Source organism: Scardinius erythrophthalmus, assembly GCF_964197995.2.
Source record: "Scardinius erythrophthalmus genome assembly, chromosome: 16".
NCBI lineage: Eukaryota > Metazoa > Chordata > Actinopteri > Cypriniformes > Leuciscidae > Scardinius > Scardinius erythrophthalmus.
In genome coordinates this window covers 7,147,848-7,175,023 of record NC_138236.1, presented here as the reverse complement: position 1 = coordinate 7,175,023, position 27,176 = coordinate 7,147,848, and the positions used below count along the sequence as shown (strand labels likewise).

General features: G+C 37.0%; 1 protein-coding gene across 3 annotated transcripts in view; it reads right to left on the bottom strand.

Moving 5' to 3' along the window:
* Positions 1 to 27,176, bottom strand: part of zfpm2a (zinc finger protein, FOG family member 2a) — a 169,614-nt gene that overhangs the window by 109,742 nt on the left and 32,696 nt on the right. For 2 of the 3 annotated variants that reach the window (XM_081389580.1, XM_081389582.1), the window contains exons 2-3: positions 18,466 to 18,624; positions 8,752 to 8,853 (exon numbers count right to left, since the gene is read on the bottom strand). In XM_081389580.1, the coding sequence (XP_081245706.1) occupies positions 8,752 to 8,853; positions 18,466 to 18,624 (261 nt within the window). The remainder of the gene's footprint in view (positions 1 to 8,751; positions 8,854 to 18,465; positions 18,625 to 27,176) is intronic. The other variant, XM_081389581.1, reaches the window with a different exon arrangement.

Below are 27,176 nucleotides of genomic sequence, written 5' to 3'. Positions count from 1 at the left end.
ATATGAAGAGTTCAGATGCAAAAGCCTCTAAGTGCCATCTGACATTTTCTTCTAGAATGATCATTTTTATCAAGCTCATATATTTAAGTTCAATAATTTCACTTAAATGGCAATGCATATTACCTATTAATTGTCATTTAAGTGAAATTACTTAACTTAAATATACAAGCTTTATAAAAATGATCATTCTAGAAGAAAATTTCAGATGGCAGTTAGAGGCTTTTGCATCTGAACTCTTCATATATATATATATATATATATATATATATATATATATATATATATATATATATATATATATATATATATATATAGTACAAAATGCTAATTTAAAGGGGCTATATGCTTTTTTCTGAAATTTAAACTCGCGACTGACACCTGTGGCCAAAAAATGGAACTGCTCTTCCTTTCTGCTCGCTCTCGTACGTGCACACTTCACAAGTCATCCGCTGCAAAGAAGTCAACATTATGTTTACAGAGGTAAGAACAGTCAAATACATATATTTTGTTTGAGAAACTAAGTTTGTTTGCTTACTAGCGGTGGTGGCAGAGTGATCTGAAACGTTTAACATGAACGCGCTTGACGTCACATCCGCAGACAGCGCGCGAAAAATCCGACCCGACAGAAAATAGGAAAAATAGGATACAGGCTTATAGGTGCACCCACTGTGAGCTGACAAGGTGTCAGTATGCTCATCAGGAGATATTTGAGTCTTACATGGTCAAATAAAAAGGCTATTGTTACGTTTATTTTGGGGAAACAGTTGCATATAGCCCCTTTAAAAGTAAATTACATCCTTTTGGTGCTTAACTAACATCATAAGTTGACTTCAGGAAAGAAAAAATATAAATATAAGAAAAAATAAATAAACACTGTTTTAAATGTATTATTATCTATCAATTTGAATTTATATATGAAACATATTTTTAAATAATAAAAAATTATATATAATAATACATTTTTAAATTATGTTTAGACATATTAAATAAAAATATATAAGAGACCTCGAAGCAAGAAAGACCAAAAGTCTGTTTTCCACAATATAACTCCTTTAAGTTCAAGTTAAAGGCTTCTCTTTGAGGGCAGACGTAGTGATAAGTACAAAAAAGAAGTTCATTAATGCATAAAAGCTTCCTTGCCTTTCTTTTCCTGCACATGCACTTTCTTTATGCCTTGAGGAGCGTGTCAAGATATGCATCAAAGACGTCCAAGATAATTAACAGAATAGCTGTACAGGCTATTACCACTAATATACAGAAGCCCATGACGAGCGAGAATGAAGAAGACGGAGGGGCAGATAACAGAACACTTCCTTTATGAGCTCAGAGTGAACGTTCTTTTCATCTCAGGGATGGTCTCCTGCCTTCACAGAACATGCTTATGGACTAGAAGGAAGCTGTAAGCGAACTTTTGTACGAGTGCTTATAGGGGTCAAATCATACTTTTTTTTGTGCCAAGATCTTTCATAATATAGATATGACTATTTTTCAGCCTCTCACTGACCATCTTGATTCATCTAAGTGTCTTGAATCTTTTGAATTTCTATGACAATTCTCGGAAGAGTTTAGCATGGTAGTGGATATGACAATGTTAATGTATTTATCTTGGTGGAATAATGCTGCCGCTGCTGTTATTGCTGCTGCAGAGCAAGCACGGGACTTGCTACGGTCAATATATACACGACACGCTGCTGTGAGCATGTAAGACGTACGCAAGCATATATGAAATTACCCATAACACATCTTTACAGGTGGAGCTGGGGAAGGTGGAGGGTTCGGATGAACTCTGAAAGCATGCTGCAAACTGATTAAAGTTGAGCAGCAAGCTCATTGGATGCAGATGCAATAGGAACCAGTCAGCTTGTGCCGCGTAGTCAATGATGCAATTGTCAGCAGGTTGTTAAGGACCCACCAGACAGCGCCATCTAGAGTTTCATGATAGAACTTGGGCTGTGCCTGAAATCGCCCCCTATACCCTTAAATAGGGCACTATTTGAGGGGACAGCCATTTGGCAAAATCAGCAACCCTTCCGGCGCACTCGAATTCACTCACTTGTATTCATTCACTCCTTCAAGAGGACTATATTAGTGGAGTAATGTAGGGAATAGTGAATGAGGGTATGGGGCGATTTCGAACACAGCATTGGCATTTGTTAACTGATTAGTTCAGTGAATCTTTCTGCTGATTGTATCATTACTCTAGTTAGTAGTAGGGATGCTCCGATACCAGTTTTTTCAGAACCGATCCGATCCGATACCAAAAATTCGGAGTATCGACCGATACCAATACCGATCCGATACCAGTGCAGTTTTTTTTTTTAAATCAAGTAGAATTTCTGTAACTCTGTGTGTTGAACTGATAATCACTATTTTGTGTTAAACACAATCTACTTAATACAGACTAGACAACTTAGTTATAAAGAAAAACAAATAAAAAATGTATGATCATAATCTATGACAAACATGCTATTATAAACTACTAGATTAGTGGATAATTCATCAGTAAAATTTATTCTAGAAAAATCACAAGTGTAGTAATAAATCTGGTAAAACTTTAGACATTGCAATTTGTATAGTTGTAAAATACATTCATGAAAAACAAGATCAAAAAGATTTTAAAAATGTAGGCTAGCCTACTATAAAATTAAGAATATTTTTTTTTGATAGCGCAGCTGAAGCAGCAACATATGAAAGACAGGGCAGAACAAGAAAGTCTATTAATAATCTTTCATTGCGCAAAAGTATTATAATACGAAAGGCTCCAATACAGTGCGGCACAAAGCGCTTATGCACAACCCGTGTGCAGAATGATGCGCTCGAAGCAACACGAGTCACAGCGCGCAGCGCGTCGAGTCCACATTAAACAGTTCAAAGCACTGAGGAAATACATATTGATGCGTAGTGTATTATACAGTATCTATCTTTGCAATAGTTTATTCAGCCTTTTCTTTTAACAGTTTTAAATTTCAGTTACTGTGCGCGTGAAGAACAGTCATAGTACTCCATTGAGATCCAACAGACACCCGGTAGAAAGTAACATGATTAAGGTACAGCAATACAGAACAGCAAGATAAAGTCATTTTATGCGAAACCATAGAACTTTATCTACAGATCAAGTACAATAATATTAACATTGAATCATCTTGTTGAGAGTTTCATTGCGTAGACTGACGTAACCGAACGCGCTGTTTGAATGCTGGAGAATGATTGACAGCTGCAGCGGAGGAAAGAGTTTACGTGAACTTGAATTTAACGACTTAAATATTAATTTCTACCTCATATTAGACTATTAAATGGCTTCTGAACACTTATAATATAGTTCACGAAAACTTTATAGTGCTTTATAATACATTTGTGCCTTTTGTGGAGCCTAACAATGACAGAATAGTAATACGCACAATATCGGATTTGGATTGGCTTCGTCTGATCGATACCCGATCCGGCCAAAATGGCAGTATCGGAGCCGATACCGATACTGAATATCGGATCGGCGCATCCCTAGTTAGTAGGTGGTGAAAAGGGTCTTTTTGTGTCTTCTGAATGAGTCCACAAATCACTCACTCAACTAAGTCATTAGTCAACCACACTCAGACTCAAAAAACTTGTTCAGTAGGTCCAAACAATGGAAAGTCACATGCTTTTAAAAGAAGAGATGAAAAATATCAGTCAGTGAGTAAGAATGATTTGCTCACATAAAAGATTCATTCAAAAACAAAAGATTGCTGCAAAGTCTGCACTCCAAACAGGGTTATTATTAACTAAAACAAACATTTCTGTTCATTGGAAATAATACTTAAAAATGTGTTATTACTTAGCTTTATTTTCATTAGTAATCACTTATGCAACACAAAATTACAGCAACAGCTTCATTCAGAGATGCAGCATGTTTCATGTTTCACATCGCCTCTAAAGTGTAAGGAAAATGACATGCAAAGTTTGGCCAATCAGATACAGGTACCATGTAAAAGGCCTATGATTTGACATGACATGACCTCTTTAACATTGAAGCATGTGAACATTTTACACCTAAAGCAAATCCTGAAATTGGTTTTAAGAGATTCTTAAAGCAGGAGGAACCTGTTTGAGCCTCTTCATTAAGATACTGTCCTTCTTTTGATGTACTCTTAAATATCCCATTCGCACTGAACAATTAAAGAATTATCCGTTGCTGATCGCAATCAGGCATTTTAACTTAAGCCGGGCAATAACAAAGAGTCCAGATTAGGAAGAGTAAAAAATCAAATAAATAGGGCGATGACAAGGTGGTCTCTTAAACTAAATAAATTTGCTTTTAATCGCTGCGAACAGGGCGTCATGTCATTTGAGATGTTCATATTTGATGGTGTGATCCCATCTTTATTTAAAATTATAACATGCCCATCTGACTTTTCCAACACAATGGGAGGAATGAAAGGGGGGAAATGGCCTTTCAGAAGAAGACATGACGTGAAAGTGAATGCGGTTTTTACGTGCAGAGATTAATGTCCACTGTACTGCTCCCCGAGAGACAGCGATGTGGCTGTGTGAGCGATGTCATATCCTGTATTCAGAGAGGGTTGTTTCCTGTTGGGCGATTTTCTCATTTACATTCTATTTTCCCAGAAATCCACATTCCTGCCGGAGTTTGACAGTAATGTCTCTGTGAGGAGCGAATGGGCCATGTAGAATAGATCTTATCTGAGTAATGTAACAAGATTATCAGCAGCATTAGCAAGCGTCAGCGCTATCAGAGAGATCGTGGTGGGAGGTAAATATGGAAAACACCATTGAGATTAATCTGACAAACTAGATTAAAAGGGATAGTTCAGGCAAAAATGAAAATTCTGTCATTATCTTCTCAACCTCATGTGGCTTGAATGAGGTTTGAGAGCTAGAGGCAAGATTTTCAGTGAATAACGTCTTAAATGTCTGTCTGATCCTCGCACAAAGATATCAAATGACTTCAGCATACTTGGAATATAGCACAAAATTCATATGGACTACTTTCATGGTTCTTTTATACTGATCAAGGTTTCTTATAGGATTCTACTTGTGTAACCTGGATATTCGGCAAAGCAGGGTTATTAGTTAACTAAAACTAAAACCAACAGCATAAAAAAACATTTTTGTTACTTGAAATACAATTAGCGTTAACCGAAATTAAAAAATATACAAAAACGTATTTTATGTCACGTTATTGCCAAGGCTAAATGTCGTATTTTCATTTAGTTTAAAACTTGATGTACTAAAATAACTAAAACTAAAAGTGAAATAAAAATTAAAATAAACATAAAAAGTCACTTTTACATCAACTACTGTAGTACAATCTACTAAAACTAATTAAATTAAAATAGGAAAATCTAAAAATAAATACATGTAAAATAAATACATCAAAATACATGGATATATATTAAAACATTAAATCATTTGTTTTAAATGATATCACAATATTATAACTCAGTATGAAAATAGATTTATTGTTTATATGATTGTATTATATTTAGGTGTGTCAGTGTTTTAAAAATGAAATTTAAGTAAGAGTTAGATGATGACAAAAGTAATCTAAATGTAAAAATAGAGAACAAAATGAGCATGCACTATAAATAATAATAATAATAATAATAATTAAATCAATGTGAAATCAAATGACTTGAAAATATCACACCAACTTCTCAAATGATTTCAGACTAGTTAGCAGTGTTTGCTAAGGCAACATTTTTGAACAAGCCTCTAACCTTTTACTACAAACATGAAAGACACCAGAAATCATGCAGCTTTTTGTGTGTTTTCACATATCAGAAAAAAAATTTGATAATCACAAACTTACACTTAAGGAGGGACCCGATATCTGGAGACCTCAAGCAACACTCGCATTTCAATCAGAAAATGTAAAAATCTAGTGTTGTTATGGAACATGCTTCTTTGTGTTACACTTTCACAGATGAGCGACACAACCAACTAAAATCATTCATTCAAAACAAATTGGGAGGGAATTGTCTCTCTCTCTCTCTTTCTCTCAGCATCACAGGATGGATGATCAGGCTGCTCAGGCTCCCACCACACTGCCAGAGTTTAAAGCTCAGCATTTTCTTCCGGAAAGCCCTAACTGGTCTATGATGCCTCTTTTTGTATGCGCTTGCCCTCATCGTTGTGTGACTGACCCCCTCAGCCCTGCTGGCTGCCTGATCACAGGGACCGTTTATTACCGTCGTCCCTACCGCTCTTATCTTACGCCGCCAATGCTCATTTCCTTTCCAGATTGAAATGCAAATGTGAAATTTAATGATAAATGCATTATCTGATAGGTGCTGATAACTCTGATTCGCTGTCAGTATAAAATACACACCCCAGGGGGCTCACCGGTGCCAACTTGCCAAAATCCACTTTCTTATAAATGTACGTACCTGCAATAAATTCTGGAGGTCATATGCATTAAAAGGGGAATCATATTTTGTGTATTCTGCGATGTGATGCCACGGCTGAACAGTAATTGCTGCCGTTGCTATCTTGTTGGATGTATTATCCATCACTTTGATGAAGTGACTTTTAAGAAGTGCAAAAAAGACAGATAAAAACGATTTTTTTTTCTACTGAGAGACGGCGAGGGAAAATCTGCATGGTAAGGCGAGATTCTTGGGAAAGAAAAGATATCTGTTTTTACGTCTGTTGTGCGCTTTCTATTGAAGCTTAAAGGGATAGTTTATCCAAAAATGAAAATTCTATCATCATAGAATTCATCATCATATCATGTCGTTCCAAACCCGTTTGACTTTCTTTCGTCTGCGGAACATAAAAGGAGAACATTTGCAGAATACTCATGCAGCTTTTTCCATATATTGAAGGCATATATTGCATAGTGCATACAGTACGACTCAAGTTCTTGATCAAAAATTGATGCAGCTCATGATGGAAATAACATCACAACATTTATTTTCATCAAGATTGGAAAATAGCACATACTTTTACAGTGTTTTATGGTGTTTTTACATGTCCTTTTTGGAGCTTGGTCACTGCAATTCAACTTTCATTGTATGGAAAAATATCAAGACATTCAGTATAACATCTCCTTCTGTGAAAGAAACACATTCAAATGGGTTTGGAGCAACAAGAGAGTGAATAAATGACAAATTCTATCACATATAGGAATGGTACATGTCGCATGGGAAGAACAAAGCACAATCAATGCACAAAATAATAATAATAATAAAAAAACAATATATAATAATATAATTTCATAAAATATATTATCAGGTGCATTATAAACTTACTATCATGGTACACTGAGTTGGCAGCATGCTAAATTAACCTTGAGAAACAAAATACTACTGTGCTTCAGTTTGCCTTCTTTCTTTAGCAACACTGTCACTGAATCAGTGATCAAAAGCAGGACCACATCACAATTCAACATAAGTTAGAAAAAAAAAACACTCTTCGTAATTCAAGAGCTCATTAAGTCTTCAGAAACAGCTGAGACTTTTACCTCTGTCGGGTGGCCTTGTCAAGGATATCTTCAGATGTCCTGCTATTGAGCGTCTGAAATCCCCTGATCCCAGATGGATTCATTTAAAACGTGTCATAATGAGCTGCTTACAAGTGATTACTGGCCGCTAGCTAATGGGCTAAACGGTTATAGGAGGGCCAGGAATGATCGCGTGTTGGATTGGACCTTCAAGACTGAGTATCATATCAGAGGGCCACTGCGGACTTTTATTCCTTTCTGATATTGTTGTCTAGTTTCTGTTCTCCAGTATATAATATCCGAAAAGTTTTTGTCGTACAGTAAGGGCTCAGGAGATGATCACCAATCCACGATGGACCGTGGACCAATAGGCGCTCAAACCAAGACACCCATGGAGGCCCAAAACTCAAAAACAAGCTACATTCTTGGTTCATTTTGTCGTTATATATATCTCATACATGTGACTTTATATCGCAAATTTACTTAAATGCCTAATGGAGAACTTATTTATTTATTTACAACCTATTTATGATGTAAAGTCTTCTGCACATTCCTTTTCACAGTTCCTTTCGCATGTCAATCAAAGTGTTTGTTCTTTATACATAATCAATAGACTTTATTTGACATCAGAGCCTGAATTCACTACTTACTAATGCTAAGCACATTGTATTGGGGGAGGAACATTCTCATTCTAGAGAGTCTTGATTTGACAAAAATTTCTTTAAAGTGTGTACACTGTAAAAATTAAATGATAAATAAGTTATAACAACATGTTTTACATTGCTTTAACTCATCAAAATAAGTTAAGCAATTTTCCACTTTTTTTAAGTTAGTTTAATGTAATTTAAGTTGAAAAGTTAATTGTACTTAAAAAATTTAAGGCAGCAACTTTTTTTTATAGTGTATCTGCTAAAAGTTAATTTTGGCCATATTTGAGAGTATACTAGCATATAGATGACCTCAAAGTCGACAAATTTGTAAAAAAAAAAAAAAAAAAGAGAGAGAGAAAAAAAAAAATTCTAATGCCATCACAATTTTTTATTTTTTTTTTTCAAATAATTTCAGATTTGAAAAAGGGCTTCCAAAAGGAAATAAGTCAGACCGCATATTGTCTGTACAGATAATGAATAAGTCAGACCGCATATTGTCTGTACAGATAATGAATAAGTCAGACCGCATATTGTCTGTACAGATAATGAATGTTAAGTGAACATTTGAGATATAAAGTCACAATTACAAGACAAATCCAAAATGCATGGTCATATAACAAACAAATGCACACTGAGTCTGACACAATAAAATGATGCACTTACGTGGACCGTCCCATTCCTCCGGCTCCAGAGGGGGGTGTCTGCTCTTCTCACTTTCTGTTTCCATCTCAGTCTCTCCTATTTCTCTGTTGCCATTCTCCTCCCCTGAAAAATACAACAGATAAAGAAAATAGTTGTACATTTAGTAGAAGCATTAAACATATTTTAGTTTGTATTTTCAACACTTCACATTGACACTTCAAACTCTTTTGTGATAGATAGATAGATAGATAGATAGATAGATAGATAGATAGATAGATAGATAGATAGATAGATAGATAGATAGATAGATAGATAGATAGATAGATAGATAGATAGATAGATAGATAGATAGATAGATAGATAGATAGATAGATAGATAGATAGATAGATAGATAGATAGATAGATAGATAGATTTTTTCGCATTGGAGTCACACTCCACTCATGAAAGCGTCTCAGCGACTCTCTAACACAGCAGAACGGCCTTCACCATGGTCCTCAAACACACACTGGTCCATCCAGATGGGTTAATCTAAAGATCAAATTCTCTCGCCACGGTGTGTTTAAGCCAGTTAAGACGTGGTTCACTTCAAAGGCAGGCAGTAAACATGGCCAAAAGGATCGCAGCTTCTTGCTTGCTTCTGCACACCCGGGCGAAAGGAGAGGGCCGCGCTGCCCTACTTACTGCACATGAGGTCATTCTGACCTATTTTCCCGCATGCAAGTTCCTGCTAGGGCTCAGCTTTTTTTATTCATTCTGTCCTCCTCACTCTCCCACTCACTATTTGTATTGTCAGGCCTTGAGAAGCTCCTTAGCATACTCATTGAGCATTACCATAAGGATAACAAAAGGCAATATCAACAGTTCCTTTCCAGTGTAGTGAGTTTGGGAAGGCAGCGAGATAACATTAAAGGCTCTACCTTGATCTCCGGCGAACATGTTAAGCCCTGTAACGAAACGTCTTGGAACTGTTTAATTACCGCTCAGGAAATGAAGCTACAAGATGATTCGTTAATTAAGCAGTGATTAAGGATTTTCTGCCTTCTATCTAACACCGTTCGCAATGCATTTTAAACACAATCGCCAAGGCAACCTCGCAGGGAACAAGTGTCACGGCAGCTTGATGAAGTTTCTTTCAGGAACATGGAGGGAATCTGCAGGGAAAACATTGTGCCAAGCAGGTAAAGTGCGACAGAAATTACCTGCATAAAACAAAGAGGGCCGACATGCAGCAAAATATAGTTCTGAAGGTTTTTTTTTTTTTCGTCATGTGCACATGACAGTAGCAGCAAAGGTTTATTTCCTTGTCTGTAACTTTGCATTCCACCATGTTTCTTTGTCACGCTTGCATTCAATTTTTGTAAATATCCATCTTGCTTCTCAGAAAGCAGATAAATAACATGGTCAGACCCAGATATTTGCCTCCAACATTCCCATCTCAGAATTTATTAATTTAGAAGACTCTTTCATCCAAAGTGACTTACAAATGAGAACAATACATGCAGAGGCAATTAATCTGAAAGAAAAAAATCAATCAATTTTCAATTTAAAAGTTTGGGGACGGTAAGATGTTTTTGAAAGAAGTCACCAAGGCTGCATTTATTTGATCACAAAATACAATTCAAAATAACTGTTTTCTATTTTAATAATTTAAACATGTCATTTATTCCTGTGAAGCAAAGCTGAATTTTCAGCATCATTAGTCCAGTATTCAGTGTCACATGATCCTTCAGAAATCATTTCTAATATGCTGATTTGCTGCTCAAGAAACATTTCTTATTATTATCAATGTTGAAAATGTAAAATCTAATGTAACATTACACTTCTTTACTGTCACTTTTGAATATTTTAGTGTCCTTGCTGAATGAAAGCATTCATTTGTTTTGATTTCTTAAAAAACGCATTGTATTTGACATCATTTTATATTTATTTTAAAAAAATAGTTAAAAAAACAGGCTTTTTTTCAGAATTAGAAACAATTTCACTTAACTGATTCAACTAATGTACAGTATTTGACATAAATGAACATCACACTGTGGGTTTTTATATAGCTTGAAATACATGCCCTCATTAAGATAAATAAAAATCCCCAGAAGGTCACTTCCATACTTGACCGGTCACTCATACTGTATTTGCTCTCTTTTGGTGATGAAACACTCCAATTTTACCTTAAAATTCATTTATTTAGCAGATGCTTTTATCCAAAGCGATTTACAAAATATATCACAAATCATAAGATGAACTAAAATTCAATAGTCAAGACAATGCCGAGTTTAACGTATAAACTAGATTAGATTCCAAAATAGAGAGAACTCTTCAAAACACAACTGAACATATCTTTAGGGAGCACTTACAATATATCTGATTTAAATGCATCATATCTTCTATTATTCATGTGCAATGTGTTTTTTCGTTAATTATAACAGAGTCATTAGCTTAGCAACATGCTAATGCCTATAGGGAGGGGTGCTATTTGTGTGATGGGTGTGAATGACTTTTGAATGAATTGCTGCCTGTGAAAACCATTTCAAATCAGTCACTTGTGACAATTAGGATGATGCCTCGGAAGGTAGCTGTCTTTGCAGACAGTGGACAACTCACTGGGGTTTAGAACAGAGCTCAAAACTGTGTCAAAAGAGAAACGGACAGACATAAGGTTTACGGCCCTTTGCCTCACTGGTCTAAAAAAGAAAAAGAGAATGCTAAGAGACTGATCTGGGCGGCAAGATGTTGTTTGCATGTGTGCGTTCATCCATGAATGCATATGTCAGACATTAAGATAGAGTTAGTGAGAAATCTTCCAATCGGATCGCAGCTCCTCGGTTCTGTCTAATGGCACTGACATGCATGCGGGTCAATAAGCTTATAGGCGATTTACACAAACAGCTCCTGCAGCAAGGTAGACACAAAGTCATATTGGCTTTTTTCTTCCTCTCAGCATTGTTCTACCAAGGAAGCCCTTGAAAATGTCAATCTGGTGAGGGTGATTTTAAGGAGATCAGAGCTTTCTAATCCCAATAAACTGGAAGAGAGAGAGAGAGAGAGAGAGAGAGAGAGAGAGAGAGAGAGAGAGAGAGAGAGAGAGAGAGAGAGAGAGAGAGAGGAGAGAGAGAACAGACCAATATATTGTCTAGATTCTGAATGACCACACACAGAACTACACAGGATGATACACAGATTTTCACAATATCAGTGCAGAAAATGCAAACAGATTAAGTATTCTAATAGTAAACACTTGTACATCACTGTGGCTAAAATAATACACTAAATATAATAAATATAATAAATATTGCTTATCGCTCTCATTGAAAATAAACTTTTCACTGTTTATATTCCTTAATATATATATATATATATATATATATATATATATATATATATACATATATATATACATATACATATATATATACATATACATATACATATACATGAATGAATATCCTGTTTCATTCTGAGAAAACAACAGATTGTGAAGTAAAATTGGTTATGAATGGCATATCATGCTCACTTTGAGTAGCATAGTCCAACATATCTGATGCCATCACTGTACCACCACAGAACTTTTTGTAAGGGTTTTGGGTATCATTTATCAAGAGTAAAAAAACATTTTCCAAGAAATGTACAGTAGGAATGTCTGTTGTTAGTAATTTACACATTTTTGTACCCTCTGTGTGGATGTTTACGCATAAGAAAGATTTCATTTCTTGTGAGCAAAGAGAGAAAACCGGCTCCAGCTATTACATGTACAAAATTGCCTCGTTGAATTGTTTTCTAATAATGGGGACTTTTGAATTATGTATCCTGTGTAGTTTGAAGATAAAGTGCTAATTTTGTTATGCTTGGTGATGGGTGGCCACTTAGGAAGCCAATATTTCCCCTCCATTTAAAGCAGTGGTAATTGAGGACTTTATAAAGTGAACTGTTGTTAAATAAACAGATTTCCCTGTAAAACTAGAGACAGCTGTACGACAAAGTCCACAGTTTCGCTTTTCCGCACAATAATCTGCAGTGGCACGCAGCTTTCGGAAGCTGATTACAATAATAATAATAATAAAAAAAATATTCAAATGCCTCCAGTGCGGACAAGAAAAAAGGAAAATATCCCAGCAAAATCCCACCCAGCACCCTGGTGGAGTGTGTGATTAGTGGAAGGCCTCGGCACTATCTCTTTAAAGGCCCATAAATTCCCCATCATTACAGGAACTGGCTGTGCTCTCTTCTGGCTGCTGCTGGCCTGCGTTATCTCTCCGTGCGATGCCGTCTGGAGTATGTAGATCTGGCCTGGCTAGATTGTCATACTTAACAAACATTAATGAATGATTTCCTGCACAGAGTCAAACGGGGCTAAAGGGATGTGTCTTTCATCTTATCGCTGCGCAAATGAGCATTTTTCCATATTCTCCACGCTTTACCATCAGCGGCGGGAGAAATGTATTGAAAAGATCTTTCTGCTGCCGAAGATCCCGATTAGCGAGGAAACGGCACAAAGAAGAGCGTAATTAATTCTACTGCGCACTGTTTACTGGCTCGCGTCGCAAGTCCGCCCGGATTCAAAGGATTCGTTCATAAGTGGCACCTTGCTACGGGCTAAAATGACTCATAATTATTCAAGTCTTTCTCCGCTGTGATATGATCAGACCAGAATGGAATCTCAATGCTGTCATTTAGATCAATTAATTTATATTGAACATGTTTATGCTGTGGCTTTCCTGGGACGTATTGTCGTTAGCAAGGCCGCTGAGTAACACTCGCTATTGGTCTTCCGCAATTCAGGAAACATGCAACTGCAAAAAAATCAGACCACTCCGTGTAACTCCCAGAAGAAGCATTTACAAGAATGGAAAAACACTGAAGCAAGGTCAACTTTCACAATTTCTGTAAAACTGAGGGGAAAAAACCCCTGAAAATATAACACCAGTATTCTCACAATTATAGCAGCGAGTGTGACAGCGGCTTGTAAATTTCAGTTTGAAACTTGTTCACAAGCGCAGCGCCCATAAATGTGAAATTGACCGTGAAAAGGGAGTTGTTTGAGGGGGGGCGCTTCAATTGTCAAGGAGACAACAAGGTTGTCTCTCTGGACTATCAGGGGTGCCTTTTTTCTCTTTATTTCTATCCGTCTCCTCTTTCAAATAAGGAGGCCCATCTCTTTCAACAGGCCTCAGGTTTCATGTTTATTCACGTTTGTGCGCTAGACTCACCCTATTCATCGGCAGGGACTTCATTTCACAGTGCGCTCTGCTGTTTCGAAACCATTTCGTATGAAGCCATTGACGGAAGCGTCTCAATCATTTCATGGTACATGAGTGCGCGACGATGCGACTGAAGCAGAGACCCTCTCCAAACAGTTTAGGATCGCCGCAGAGAAGAACCCCTCTGCTGTTTCAGGGTATTTGGTTCCACAGAGGCTTCTGGGAATTGAAATGAGTGATGTGCAAAGAGTCAACGCTTCAAAAAGATTCGCTGATCACAATGCATGATGGTTCTTGTGAACTCTTACTGTTATAAACCACATAGATGTTTTTTTGATACTGTGATAGTCAATGGAGAGTATCAATATACAGACATCGATGTTGGACTTTGAACGTCCAAGCTACAGTCTTAAACGGTCAAAGACAAATGTTCATTTAACTATTCATCCATTTAATGTTTCAAAAGATTTATGGAAAACATGACCAACTGGAATAATTCTTAAAAATAGTAAGGCAAACAGAACATCACAGAAACATACAGTACAGCGCAACAAGTTTATTTTAGTTACTGAACAAATGATTCTTATGAGCAACTTCCTTATAGCGAATCAAATACTTTTCTGAAATTTTCAGGTTCAATTAAAAAAAATACAGAAAGTAATAGTGTTTGAATGTTCAATATGCTGCTAATGCAGAAGGAACACTGTAGAAACATACAGCTGGACAAGTTTAATTCAATTACTGAACAAATTATTCTTATGAGCCACTTCTTTTTAGTGAAACAAATACTAATAAATAAGAACTAGATCTTATGTGGTTCAATATAAAAAAATGAAATAATAATTTTTATGAGGTAACGGTTCTAAACTGTGCTACACATTGCTAATTTGGATGGAAGATTGTAGAAACATAACGTGCGAAAAGTGAATCGGATTTCTGATCAAATGACTCTTAAGACTCAATTCCCAAGCAAATGACTTTTATCATCTGGTTCATCAAGTGAATCAAATGCTTAAGCCAAGAGTATACTTTGTTTTTTACACGTATTCGAGGGTGCGCGTACAGTGTGCATGATGCAAATTTCTTCACCGTACGATTTTTGTACGCACAGGTAACACATGCGTTGAATTTGTTTTGCACTAATCAGTTGTTCCACAAGGTGGTAACACTGGCCCGGGCCGTTGTTTCACAGTTGAAAATGAAACTAAAGAGTTGGAACAACAACTACAACAAAAACCGGAGACTGCAACAACAACAGAAGCCTGCATAGACAAGCGCTTGTGTGAAGGGGTTATGAGATAGCCGCAACTTTAGTTTAAAACAATAAAAAGACATTTTTATCAATCATAACTTTGGAGAAATTTTAAATTTTCTAGAGCGCATGTGTAGACCACTTGCGTTCATGCAAGCTATCAAATGGAGTATAGGCTATGCTTTGAAAGGCTATGCATTCAAAGGCTTTATGAGTCAGTCGAATTGGCAATAGACTAGAGTTCAGTTTGAAAACTACTAATGGAAGGAATCTGAAACGTTAAGCATAACCATTAAATACATTATAATTCCCATCCCTAGTTGTATGGGCTGCTGATGTTTGGATCTTCAGCCTTAATGACTATAGGGATGGGAATCGTAAGGCATTTACAAATTCTGATTTCCTTTAACAATTGGTTTGTTCCATTTCAAACCATGAGCTGCAAGGTGCAACAGACTCAAGCAAATGGGTGATACTTTGCTGGCGTCCAACGGCCTGACCTTTGTAAATTTAAGCTGATTTGCTACTTCACCGTCGTCCGATCAAAGTTAATAAGGGCTTGGTGAGTTAATGAAGACGGGCGATTCCTCTTTTTGTTCAGACAGCTTTTTAATACCTATTATAGGATGAAACTTTTAATGGAGGTTTTAGGTTCTCCTGACAAGCTAGTTGTCAGCGAATGACGACAAAGATACACGACCACTGAACTACGAGCCAGTCGTGGAGCAACCGCCTGCCAGCGAGGAACTTCACACGGGAGACCTTATTCTCCAAAACAGATAAAGGAACAGGGATGAGTGACTGCTTTTTAAAGCTCTGGCGTTTGACTCCGCTTGGGCTAATTACAGCCCGCCATCTCATTCGAGAGGGTTTACTTAATCAAGAGAACCCTCTCTGCCATCCTATAGCCGAGGAATAACACACATAAACCGTTTAATGCCACCAGGATTGCGTTCGCCGTCAATTCATAGCACTTCTGCATAAGTGGAGTGAATTTAAGCCACTCAGACGCTGGGCTAAATGCGCTTTAAAGAGATCTAATTGAGCAGAGGATCAGGGAGAAATGAATACACCTGATGAGCTTGTACTATGCATTAACGGGAAGAGAATGGGAACTTGTCCGAAGAATTCGAGGACATGGAAGACTTAGAGCCAAATTGCAGCAGATAGGGAGCTTGAGAAATCTGACGCAAACCCCCTCGCGTATGACGAAGGGAAGATTACTAAAGCATCTCGGAAGTAAAAGAGTTGAAATCTTTTGACCACTGTTGGTTTTTGCAAAGCTTTCAAAAGTTTCAAAGTAATATTTGAGGAGATTTGCTAAAACTTGGTGGTACAAAAAAGGCCATCGAATGGCTTTGATACAAGTACACACAAAAACTGCCTTGGGAATGTGAGATCTTTGGTGCAAGCCTTACAAAATAGCGCTGTGACCGTGGTACTTTAATATTTACCATGGGACTGACTGATGCTATTTCCATAGTACTCTTAAAAGAACACATTTTTTTTTCCGCAATTCATTTGTAAATGGAAGGAACGACCTTAGGATCTTTTAAATAGTAATTGAATTGAGCATCCGAATTCTGTATTTCATCCCTTGGGGAATCTGAATAAAGCATAAATCTCCACAAACAAAATAAAGTAAAGCAGCATTCATCTGCAGGGCTCATTCAATGAAGCAGTGGGAAACAAAAGCACATATGAAGATTTTCATTCGTGCCCGAAAACAAAATATTGCCAAACTGCCATTAGTTCTGAGGTTCACACATGTCATGCCTGTTACACCTTTACAGGAAGAACAAAAGGAAAATCATTAAAACTGAGCCCACCTTGTGCAAGACATAAAAAGATTCTGCTCCTCCTTGTATGAAATCCCTCTGGGCACAGTGGGTTTTTAAACAAAACGTAATTTAAAAACATTTCTCTTTGAGGTGGAGGGACATTCAAAGCACAAACTCGGTGAGATTCCTCTCACTGAACAGTGAAGGAAGAGTATAGGGAATCCTGAGGAGGGTTTTTGAAGGGGTGGATGAGATTGCATATGTGCTTGGGGTCCAGACAGCTTCCTAACTTTGAACTAAACACACATTGCAAATAAGTCAGGTGTGGCCAATACATAAAAGGAATAGAAAGATCACTTAAAAAGGAGTTGGCACAAACTGAGTGAACTGGCACATGACAGACATCAGGCCAAAACCCAACACATTTCAAGTGTGTTGTCCTATACAGGCTCAACACTGCATAACTAAAAGTTATCCTAATCACCCTGCAAGATTCTCCTCAAAATATTCCTTCAGAATGACACTCCAGGCACTTTACACTACTGTTCAAAATTTGTATTTGAATGTTTCTAAAGTCTCTTATGCTCACCAAGGCTGCATTTATTTGATTAAAAACAACAACAGTAAAACAGCAACTTGTGAAATTGTATTAAAATTTTAAATAAGTAATTTCTATTTGAATGTATTTTAAAATGTAATTTATCGCCATGATGGCAAAGCTGAACTTTAGGGTCACATGATCCTTCAGAAATCATTCTAATATGCTGATTTGGTGCTCAATAAATATTTCTTTTTATTATCAATGTTAAAATATTTTTGCAATGTTGCTAGTTTTGTGGAAACCGTGATACATTTTTTTTATGGGATTCACTGATGAACAGAGAGTTCAAAAGAATAGCATTTCTTTGCTGAATAAAAGTATACATTTCTTAAAAACTGGTTCTTAAAGGGACAGTTCACCCCCCAAAAAAAACATAAAAAAATCTGTATACAGTCATCCAGGTTTGGAACAACATGAGGGTGGGTAAATGATGACAGAATGTTTATTTTGGGTGAACTAACCCTTTAAGTGATAAAAGCTCAAGTATGTTTCACTCCCCATGGTAAGTCCTGGCTGGAATATGACTAAGGATAAGCCAGCGCACTGGTTGCCATTTCCTAGATCAAACTCCTCTTTTACGGTACATAGTGGGAATTGGATATCAAAGGGAATCTATCTAAACCTGGACACTGAGGTTTCTGGAGATTTTCCCACACCTCTACAAGCAAAACGGTGTGTGTTCAAGCTTTGGTCTGAAACTGCCATCAAACCCAAAATCAGAGATGCTTCAGAGTCAAACTTCAGCTGGGAATCAATTAGCAAAACCAAATTTCATCAAATGTTACGCCACAATTCGTTTAACTAGGATATGCTCTGTGATGAATATCTAAATACTTGTTTAGTTTACAGACCTCCTACATGAAAGATAGCACTATACATGGAAGTAGAAGCGTCAGGAATGGCTGACCTTTGCCGCAGAAGTATTCCATGTCCTCACAGGTGAGGTTGTCTGGCTCAAAGTCAGCAGGAAAGTTTTCCTCCGCTGAAAACTCCTCTTTAGCAGTGAGTTCATTTGCGTCTGATATGCACTCCTCTTCTTCCTCTTCCAGACCTCCATCTAGTGGACCTACACACAGAACACAGCACAATCAATTTGTTTGTTGCAAGTGAGACACTGCACAAGCAGGAGCACTTATTAGAACGCCAAGTGTCAGAAACATGTACACGTGAAAGCCACTCAAAAAATCATGCCACCTTTTGGAGATGCCTTACTTTAGCCACACTCAGATATAGAATAGAATGCATCCTTTGTGAAGAAGGTAATCCTATAATGCACTGCAAAAAGCAAAGTCCCTTTCAAAGAATAAAGTCTGTTCACTTGGCAGCCATATTTGCAACGCCTCTGGGCAGCTACTTCTGGCATCCGAAAACAAAAGGTGTGGAATGTTGGACACTTTAAATTACGTAGCGGAGGGGGAGATGCTATCAGACTCTGATACTGAATAGCCTAATAATAATAACCTTGAAAAAATCATACACTACACGGTTGAGTACATTATGCATAAGTACAGTGTAGTATATGTATAGTATATGCATAAGTGCATAGTGTATAGTGCGTCATTTAGGACACAACTCAAGTCCTACATACTTGAATTAGGGAATCCTTAAATGTCAAGAACTGCCAGCGAACTCACATTTAAATAAAATTGTTCAAATCAGCAACAAAATCTGACATGAACTCCAGCCAAAGGGCATGTGCCGTCCAAAGCGCAGGTCTCAGAACACTGAGTGTTTATAGCAACCGGAGCTTTTAACGGCAGCTGACGCGATTACATTACCAATCGGCGGTTGGCTCTTTTATTTAAAAGATAGGACTTATTCTGACATATTCCGCGTTGCAGTTTCTCCCAAAGATGGACCATCTTTAAGAAATCTTTGGAAAAAGCCCATCCAAGATGGCGGTCAAAGCAAAATAATTGTCAATAAGATATTATTCATTTAGAACTTAATTGAATTAAATAAAAACACTATTCATCCCAATATTTGTGTGCCATGGACTTTTGAACTTATTACAGTATTGCATTGTTGCTTAGCAACACACTTCCATCAAACTATTTAAATCAATGAGTCAAGTCTTCTGTGCTTTTTTCCAAAGGAAGTGCTATTCTCTTGAGGTACATATTTTTTTAATTCCAAGTCACTTATGAGGTTCTATTTCAGTAAGATGCTTACTAGAAAGGCAGCTTACTTTAAAACGGAGACATTGAATGTCGCTATAATTTTTTTTTGCATTTGCACCATTTCTGCTCAAAATCAAATACTAATATACTATCATAAAAAAAGTTTTTCAGTATGTATGCACACTATATTTTCCGCATAAAATACCTTCAGTGCATAAGCCGAAAAGTTTACAGCATACAACCAGAAAATAGTGCATGGAATACTGTATCCCACAATGCAATGCACTCAAAGTGACCTGTTATTTCCAGAACAGAAAGTTGTATTGATTTTCATTGGACTCATTATTTGACTTTTGACACAAAACTAGAATATCATGAGAAAAAATAAAATAATTTTTTTTTCCAAATTGACAGTTGGTTGGCCACTGAATTGCACATGCTACAATGTAGCTGCATACTGAATACGGTTTTCTTTAATATTTTTTTGTGAAATAGTAGGCAGCATACAGTATCCGCTTCACACTAGTATTCACTTCACACTAGTATTCACAGCATAATCTCTCCTCAGGAAAGTGTTTCCTGTGGCCCACTTGACTGAGTATCCTCATGACCGCTGCTGCACGTGTGGAGCCACATCTCAGCCGATGTCAAACCTGTAAAGCCCACTTCATCTGCGAGAAAAGTTCCTCCCGCACGACCTACTGACTTTTAACACCGGCATCAGCAGGAGCGGAGGACAGAAAATGCCTTTATTAATTTGTCCGTCTTATCACAGGATACAATGTTGATTTTCCATTTACATTTCATGCCTCCAGGTAATATACCGGTGCAATCTTAAAGGAGACATTTTTTCGAATGATTAATTTTTTTCTCTGCTCTGTGCAATGTTATTTCTTTAAATCTAAATGATTTCTTGACTTTAGCTTGAAGCTGTACTTTTTTTTTTTTAGGGGTCCTATTTGCATATTACGGTTTTGCTGTAATCAAGGACCTAAAATGTACAGGGTAAAAAAGTTATATATAATATTTTTTCTGCATTTGCACCATAGAAATCTAAAAAATAAATATTTCTCTAATATACAGTACATGTTTTTTTTTTTTTTTTTAGCATTGATACGTTATAGAGTGGTGCAGGTATGGCAAAACGCGGAAGCGAGTTAGCATTTTAGCACTTCCGGTTCCATCGTCCCAAAGTCAATGTTTTTTTTTTTTAATGGGGTTTTAGTCAAATGGCTGAAATAAGATCTCAAGACACTTCAACCTTTTTTCCTACGATATAAAACGCATCAGTATTACCCCTATTTTTTAAAGCTGTTACGTGTCTTGAACAAGGCGGTTGCTAACTAAATGTGACTACAGTCGGGAAGGTTAAACATCATCTCGTCGAACAGGGAAACTCAGTCCGCTTTTACAGCATCGTTATCCTTATAATTGTGCTCTTATAAACTATTCTAACTCAACGTTCTGGGAAAATGTTTTAGATAAAAACTGAAAGAGTTGTCAGAAGTCTTAGTCTTAGAGTTGTCTTAGTGAATGGTAACGTTGAAATTAGTGAATGGTATCGTAGTGGGACCGTGGTGTAGTTTGTTTATAGCCTACCTTTAGCTTTTTTACTTCTGGCAACTGCATGTAGGTTTCCAAATTAATAAAAGTTGTGTTTATCTGTGATAATTATCTTGATGGACAAAATGTGTAAGTATAATAAACTTTTGTTGATCACAGAGCTTTATTTTTAGCGATAGTCCAAAAGCCTAAGGGAAATTCCTATTGGGTTTTTCTAGAGGGAACAAGTGTGATGCTAACTGCAAAGTGACTTCATTTCTCACCACTCTATTGTATACCTTTCAAAAGTTTGGGGTCAGTAAGTTCTTTCTTTTTCTTTTTTCTTTTGAAAGAAATAAAAAAAAGAATTCAGTATTAAAATCAAAAGTGTAAAAGATTTGTATTTCAAACAAATGCTTATTATGCTTACTAACGATCATACTAAATAGATATTTTTCAAAATAGATTATAATAATACCCAGAACAACATAGCAACTGCATTGCAACATGCTAACAATCCCTCAGAACACTTAAGCAATCACCTAAAACACCAGAAATTATTATTATTATTTTTATTTAGTTCATTGACCTTTGGTTTCTATATCAAAAACATCATTAAAAGCACAAATGACCATTTGCATGTCAAACCTCCCATATATTCTCATGTTAAGGAAGTTGACATCCTAAGTGCACCACTTAACATGTCATTTTGTTCGTTTGTAACACGGTCGAGGCGCTCACTTTAATAAAGCAATAAATTCAGTGAAGAGCCCTTTCTTCCTGCACAGAGAACCGTCGAGCAGCGCCTGATCTTCCCAAACGGCCGTCTCTGTTCATTAAGACTGTTAAATGACTCCTTTATAGTGTGCTACATCTGCAGGACTCATGCTACATGAAAAGAATTAGCGCACAGATCTCTAATAGACACGGTGTGAAGTGCTGGAGACCCGGCGCTTAAATTAGGCTACAGTTTTATGATCTAATCGCGTTCGGGCCTTTCACCGGCTCACGGAGGGAAACGGCGCCTCGCGTTCTCTCAATACATCTCAGTATGCTAAAAGCAGATGGGCAGAGAGATATCGGCCCCTAAGAACCACTGAGGCCTGACACATCTCTCTGAGAGGATGAGGGCTGACTGGGAGAAGTGTTTCTAAAGACACTGTTCAAACAAAAGATGAGGGGAAAATGTCCTGAAAAAACATCACCCACAGCGTTAATTAAATGTCTTTAAATGATTTTAGAAACACACACAAAATTATGGTACACTGTAAAAATGATAAAGTACTTGGGATGGATGATATGTCCAAAAATAATATCACGATAACATTACTGTCAAAATCAGTCAATATCGATAATTATCACGATAAAGTTTTTCAAGTTTATGCACACCAAGACTGCATTTAACTGATCAAATTACAGTGAAAGCAGAATATTATTATTTGGAGCATTATATTTGTTTTATATTTTGTAATGTATTCCTGTAATGCTGAATTTGCAGCAGTCATTACTTATCTGTCTTCAGTGTCACGTGATCCTTCAGAAATCATTCTAATATGTAGATTTGCTACTCAAGAAAGATGTATTATTATTATCAATGTTGAAAAAATGCAATAGAAATCTTTCATAATACTATACAAGTTTATACTGTCACTTTTGATCCTGGCTATACAATAATTTTTTTGTTTAGCCAAAGAATGTTGAAAAAATTAAATAGAAATCTTTCATACTATACAAGTCTATACTGTCACATTTGATCCTGGCTAAACACATTTTTATTTTTTTTTATCTTACTGACCCCAAACTTTTTAACAGCAGTCTACTATTATGTATAGGGTCGTGCTGTTTAACGGTCATAAAAAGTACAGTGGTGACAAAAATTTTCTAAAGTATAATCAATATTTAGCAAATTTCTATTTCTAACCCAGATAAGCAGACAATGTGCTGCTTTTCAAGAACTTGTCATTATAACTGTTATTAATCAATTTCAGATGGAATATTTAACAAAATTGATAGTGGCGTGATAGTGAAGTCATTAGCACTCCTCGTATTGGGCAGTTTGTTTGCCATCAGAGCTCAGCAAATATGAAATTCTCTATTTTTAAGCAGCTCTGCATATATTTTGCCTTGCCTAAGTTTCCTTAGTGGATTCATGAGAAAAAATTATGACTCATCAGTAATGAGTGACATTAAATACTAAGATATCAATTCAGTATTAATGCACGGGTACAAGAGACTGGAATTGTATCAAACCCAAAATGTTGGTATCAATCCAAACCTTAGAGGTAATATCTAAATGTCCTAGTTTCATCACACGAATAAAAAAATGTGATTACGTCAGAATCAACCTGATTACATTTGGTTACGGTAAGTGTCCGACCAATGAGAAATAGCTCCTAAAGCTCCTTTTTTAGTTAAATCAGAAAGATAATACCATGGTATTGAATGATTACCATACCCAAAACACATTTAACAGATTCATGAGATGAAATGCATCACAACAATCTGAACGTTCACTTCAAATCCAGTGGATCCTTGCATCAGTCATGTTTTTTAAAGGCTACTTCACCGACCTGCTCCGATTACCAAAGTTCAAGCCCTTTGCACATGTTTGGCTTATTATACTGCATTCATTGCATGAAGAGACCTGAAATAATTTCAGAGACAGCAAATGATAAGAATAATGACTTTCTAAACGACTAGGCCCGCACTCCTAGCTCATTTTCTGATAGTGCTGTAGCCCGCTATATTTAGTTGTGTACTGTTTAAAAGTCTGTCACAATCAATCTCCTGCCGGCTGAACGCTGGCTGCGGTTTGCAGACGCTCGCAGAGGCCAAATGTGCCGGACGCCACCCTCTGACACATTCACACAATCGCCTGAACCCGAGAGAGAAAATCAATGAGACGAGATGTATTTTACTAGATAGAGAGACTCTCGTTAGATGAAGAATCTGAGAAAATGAAAGTCACGTGAAAACCGCATGCTTTGTGATCCATTTTACACAAAACGCTTTTTGATGGTCTATTGACGAACTGCAGCTATTCAGCTAGAAGTGGAAAATTGATCTTGTTGTCAGTTATTAGTTGAAAGAAAAGTCGGATAGATGCATAACGTCACAAATACTACAAGTGAATTCAATTTACTGCAGACTGTTGACGATAGCCATTGACTTCCATAGTAGGAAAAAAAAGTCAGTGGCTACCGTCAACTGTCTAGTTACCAGCATTCTTCAAAATATCTTCTTTTGTGTTCAACAGAGGAAAGAACCTCAAACAGGTTTGGAACAACTTGAGGGTGAGTAAATGATGACACAATTTTCACTTTTGGGTGAACTATCCCTTTAACTGAGACACATGCTGGGAAAGTGGCCTAGGAAAGGACAGAATCAAAACGTCTTTGCCAAATTGATCATTCACAACGTGTCGCCGCACTTCAAATCTAAACTCTGGCTAACCCAGATGAACCTTAACAAAGTAAGAGGAGAAAAATTAAATTATTTTGAAATTGATTTCTAAACTTCAAAACAAACGGGTCGGTGTTGGGGACTGGCCGCCGGTGTAGCCGCATGCGCGCGTTTGGAGGCGGTCCGGGGCTCGTCTGGGGCCTCTGATGGTGATAGCACACTTTATCAGCGGGAGCCACAGTGTGGAGTCCCATCACAGTCTGGGACTTCTCTATGGCTCCTAATTAGGGTAGAGGTAATTGAATCGCATAGAACAAAGCAGCAGATCTCTACAAGCGTGGAAATCATTCTGCTTGCACCTATAGCAGCCGTTTTTTCATCTGGCTGTGCCATTGAAAACGGGACCGAGCTTGGCCCGAGGATAAAACACACAGCGAGCACCTGAGACCCAACACGAATACATAATGCTGCGTAAAGGCCTATAGGGACGTCCAGACCGGCCCAAACCCTGCCAGACTTGGACGGAAACCTGCCTTTTGTGGGCCAAAGACAGATTCTGTTATAGAGTTGGGACATTCTGTTTTGAAAGTACACACACGCACACACACAGCTCGACCCACAAGTGCAGAACAGCGCAACTATCCTAGAGCTGCTAAATCGTCCGGTTAACCTCCATTAGATTCACACATGCATTCAGGGGTTGCGTCATATTTTGGTCGAACTACTGAGAATCAGCTGGTAAAATATCTTTACCAAAATAGAGAGTGATCTAATATAAACAAAAATATGACTAAAGCCAAAAAAAGATGTGATCTCTTTAATTTGTCAAAATGTCTTTATCCTAGAAAGCAATGAAATTAAAGGAGAAAAATAAGATATACCAAATGGAGACTTTTGCTGATGTTTTTCCTGAGAAAGTGATCTGGCATGCGTTTCCTTTAGAGATTCAAAAGACATCGCAACAATGTCTCAAATTTATCTGTGCTCAGATTTATCAAGATACTGTAGGCTACCACAGTCAGATAAAAAAAACCCCATCAAATTCTTCCAAGACCAAATTAAGTGTATTGTGAGCTTTTGCTCTTTTGCATCTATTTGTATTTCACCTAAAAAATGTAGGGAGACACATCCAAGACAATGTTGATACTGGAATGAAACGTCATTAAAGAGCAACCTCTAAGCAGTAAAAATCATCTAAGTGTGTTTATATTACAAAATAAGTTACAGAATCAGGATTCACAAACCTTTAGACAAATTAATTTCTATTAATTTTAGAGTTGCTCGAAAGAAAGAGATTTTCTGAAAATAACTGCTGAGCATAATTGTTTGTTTTCATAATAGGCTATATAGAATATATAATATCCATATTTGAATAAATTTCAATGACTTTAATACATTTTAGGTTCCAGAATTTATATTAAAAAAACATTATGGAAATTAATAAAATTGTAAAAAACACAGGCCCGAAAAATCCCAAATTTAAAATCCAGGATTTACGTGCCTATGGGAACCCATTCATTAAGTATAAAATAGTTTTGAACATAAATTAATTTTATAGTGTTTTCAAACATAAACATCTGAAAGTATTGATCGTTAATGAGGGCAAAACATCTGGTTATATCTTAATTAGGTCATGCTTTCTGGGTTGCATGTTTAATGTGTTTAAAACCCATAGATCCATGATTAAAAGATTCAATTACCATAGCAGCTGAAGACCATGAAGATCAGATCGGAACAGAGCGTTTCATAATCACTGTGAAAAATCACACATGTACATGCTAACAAACAGCAAAGCAGCTCTGAGCTGTTGAGTTTGCAGTTCCTAGATTTTGTGCGTATGAAAGTGAGACACCCTGTGTTCAGCATCTAGTAGACTGGAATTGGAGTGGCATAAAAACAGGACTGGCATTTGACAAGGCCATTAAAATGCTGGAGGCGTTTCTGAGCAAGCTGATGGGCTTCAACAGATGCCAGAATCTCAGAGCCTCTACTTTTCTCTCCCTCTCTTTGCACCCAACTGGCAGTGCCACATGCCTATTAAAGGCTGCGGGTCGTCCTCCAAATGTTCAACACCAATCACAGAGACCCTGCTCTCTGAAGCTCAGGTGTGCGTTCTCATTAGCTCCTGTGCTCTGTCCCAATTTGGACTGGGCCGTCTTTCAGAAACACTCCCTCCGATTGCACCACATCAACTCCGCTGAGCTCCAGGGAGAGACATTTGCAAGTGAACTGCCTTCCGCACTGGATTTCTGAGCCTGAGGTGAGGTCGCACTACACTTCAAGCATGCAAAATCACTTCGGCCCCTGCAACCAATATGGCCGAACAGGATGTCACACTTTGGGGCTTTTGTTTTTAGGAAAAAACGAACAAATAATAGCAGATTTAAAAATTAAAATGAAATGAAAAACATTCCTGGTATTGCTGCAAACTATTTTTCGGTGCACATTATTCTAAGTAAAACAAATGTTTGTCTCCATATTCTTTAAGCAAAATGTAATAACATGTTTCACATTTAAAAACTATTTTCCTTATGAATTCCTCCTACTTTTCAAC